The sequence below is a fragment of the Leiobunum rupestre genome, chromosome 7 (assembly GCF_980474605.1).
Source record: "Leiobunum rupestre chromosome 7, qqLeiRupe1.1.hap1, whole genome shotgun sequence".
In the NCBI taxonomy this organism is placed as follows: Eukaryota; Metazoa; Arthropoda; class Arachnida; order Opiliones; family Sclerosomatidae; genus Leiobunum; species Leiobunum rupestre.
Genome location: NC_143390.1, coordinates 61,645,724 through 61,649,151, shown reverse-complemented (window position 1 = coordinate 61,649,151; position 3,428 = coordinate 61,645,724). Strand labels below are relative to the sequence as shown.

At 39.0% G+C, this 3,428-nt stretch overlaps 1 protein-coding gene across 1 annotated transcript; it reads right to left on the bottom strand.

Moving 5' to 3' along the window:
* Positions 1–1,751: 1,751 nt before the first annotated feature.
* On the bottom strand, positions 1,752–2,690 carry LOC149937626 (uncharacterized protein F54H12.2-like). Its single transcript, XM_090153880.1, has one exon. It carries the CDS (start codon positions 2,688–2,690, stop codon positions 1,752–1,754), a length of 939 nt encoding a protein of 312 aa, XP_090010006.1.
* Between the last annotated feature and the right edge of the window lie 738 nt (positions 2,691–3,428).

Genomic DNA, 3,428 nt, shown 5'->3' with positions numbered 1-3,428 from the left:
CCCTGACTGTCAACGCGAAATTCTAAGTTGCCCCGACGACGCCTCTGATGGATTTATTTTGGAAGTGGATTTGGAATATCCGGACGCATTACACGACGAGCATAACTGTTACCCGTTAGCTCCGGAGTCCATGTCCATTAAACCGGAAATGCTTTTTGAGTATTCGAAAACCCAGATGACTGAACTAAAAATCCCTGTTAAAGAGTCTACCGAAACTGGTGCCCAGCCTAAACAACAAAGAGCGATACGTTGTACACTATCGCAATCTCAAGTATTACATGGAAAAGGGCTAAAAATCACGAAAATCCACCGAATTATGAAATTCGAACAAGGTGCCTGGTTAATGTCATATATTGACTTTAATACGGATAAAAGGAAGATGGCCGCCAACGATTTTGGAAAGGACTTTTTTAAATTAATGAACAACGCTGTCTTCGGTAAGTAATTAAAAATAAAAATTAAATTAAATTTTTTGCAGGTAAAACCATGGAAAACTTACGTTTACGTAAGGATTTTAAACTAGTTACGACACCAGAAAAGACTGAAAAAAGCTAGCTCGCCCGCGTTCAAAAAGTTCACCATCTTCCAAAACGACCTTGTTGGAATTCATTCCGCCAAGAAAAAGCTTATTCTAAACCGGCCCAACTATACAGGTTTCGCCATTTTGGATCTATCGAAACTTTTAATGTATAGATTTCACTATGACGTCATAAAGCCGCAGTACGGAGAAAAGGTCAAACTTCTTTTTTTCCGATACTGGTACGTATACCCTCTTGTATATAGTATAGCTTATTTCTAATGATTATTTATAATTTACAGACAGTCTCACGTATCAAATCCAAACACCGGTTTGTACGAAGATTTCGACAAACAGAAGGAAATGTATGATTTTTCTGGATACCCCAAAAAATCATCCTCTGTTTGACGAAACCAATAAAAAGAGACTCGGAAAGTTTAAAGATGAGATGGACGGCACACCGATTGAAGAATTTTGCGGACTTAGACCCAAAATGCACTCTATATTGTCATCTAAAGGCGAGAAAAAGACTTGCAAGGGTGTGTGTAAACGCGTTGTGCAGAAGCGCGTCCGTCACGCGGAGTATCGCGAGTGTCTTCTGAACCATAAGTTAACTATCGCGGAGATGAAGCGCATAGTGAGTTAGCATATTGTGACGACTGTGCGACAAAACAAATTGTGTTTAAACCCGTGCGATGATAAACGTTATATTTTAGGCGATGGTATATCAACGCTCGCGCACGGACATTATAAAACGAAATAAAATATTTTTATAACAAATTTATTGAGTATTTCTTATACATGAATTCAGATATCATACGATCGTTTACATTTTTGTTTTCAGAACATCTTTCCAATATACTAAACAATTTTATTCCCCGACACAAGTTAATAGCAAAATAAACGCAATAACCACCGCAGGTCTTACTAGAATTTCCTTGCAATTGAACAGAATTATACGTGACAATTATGCTGTTTCGCTCTATAAAATAGTTAAATTTAAAGAAATCAGGGCTGTTCCCGAAACTCTCGAAGAATGTACAATTGAGTGACCTTGAGAGATGTATCAAACACCAATGTTCTCCTCCCCCTTCGGACGTATCAGTGTTCACGATGTAAAGTGATGGATACGTTTTCACATTCTTGGGAAGTTTGTCGGCAGGGAAGACTCCTCTGAATAAATATTTCGTATACGGGTCATTCTTGAGTATGATTTCTAGTTGTAGCGAGTCCATTATGAACTTTGATTATATAAAACTGCTCTGTTCTTGTCGATCTCGACCAAAGATTGATATTCGGAATAATAAATCACGCTAACTGTTGACGGTAATGATTCTCCGAATATTAATTCGAGACGAACGCTCCCGTTCTTTACCAGGTTGAAACAGTCAGTTGAACTTCCGTTGAGATCGGGAGTTAGGTCGAATACGAATAGCGCGTTTCCACTGGCAAATTCATCACGGTCGATGAAATTTCCTTCGTCAATATTCCATTGACCAGTTTGATGAAAGAGATTAGCGTATGATCGCATAAACAACTTATCTTGGAAATTTGGATTTAATGGTTTTGCCGGGACACTACTACCATCAAGGTATAGGGCGATTTGAGTTAGCGAAAAATTTTTAAAGTTAAAAGGTGACATTTTGTAGTCTCCCAAATACGCATTCTGGTCTACAAATCCGATCACCACCTTACTCGGTATTTGACCATTATATAAGTTGTCTTTGACGCATATTTTGTTGCCTAGAGAAATTGAAAATGAATTACATTCCGTACGGGTGATAGGATATTTCATTGTGGCCAGTTCCAAAGTTTTAGCGTGGGATAACATAATCTCTGGCGTCAATCTAACTTTTCTGACAAACATTGATGCGTGTGTGAAAATGACTTTACATTTTTCACCGTCTGTGTGTAAACAAAACTCGTTTGAGCTTTTGATAAACTTGAAATTTAGGTCTATCAGGTTAGGAATAAGTCGATTTTGTTGACAAATATCGGCTCGTAAAACTCCTATCATGTCAATAACACCTTCTTGGGCAAATTTTGCACGTTTCTTAAATCCGTCGTTATTGCAAAATTCGTCAAATTTCCCAGCTTCGTCTTTATAGAATAGAGACGCGGTTAAGACACTTTCCTTGGCTGGCCCCCCATATGTCAAGAGCGTTTGAATCATGCTCTTGTAAGGGTACTGTAAGGGGCTTTATACACGCTGGTAAAAAAAACGATATGGAATATGGGACGATTTGGCGATAGAGGAAAACACAGAAGATGACGACGCTGTTGTTGAAGAATCCCAGGAAGACCTTACTGACAGCTATGAATCAGTTGAGTCTTATAATGAATCGTACGTTTAAAATCGCGATGAAGAAAGCGAGCTACGAGTGAAAAAATTCACGTTGATTTTGCAAGCGAACAATATATAAGAATGTAGCCACATCAAGTTTTGTATGGAAAGTCAAGAAAAAGAACCAGGCACGTTTTTAAACAAGGCTCGCAGGCACTTTTACAAACATACAAGACTCCCGTGCATACTGACCTTTAAACGTGTGACTGTGCACCACTTCGGGGGTATATTTGCCACACTCAAAGGCAAATGCAAAGAATGCCATTCGGTATTCGTCGGAACTATCGAGTCAGAGCCCCCTTTAAACAGCACGGTACGTGTCACATGCGTGTAAAAGGGCGATTACAACAAACCACATTTGGAAGGCGCAAAGAGACACTTGTCTGGCGAAGTTCGTGACCTAGTCATTAAAGAAATGATCAAAGGAAACGTAGCTCCGAGTGCCTATAGGATTTTTCAAAGCCAAGAAAGAATGCAATTTGGAGAGCACGAGCCGAGAGATTTGCCAACCTCAAATGTCTTAAGAGTTGCTAAATGCAAGGCTAAACCACAAAATAACTTTGATTC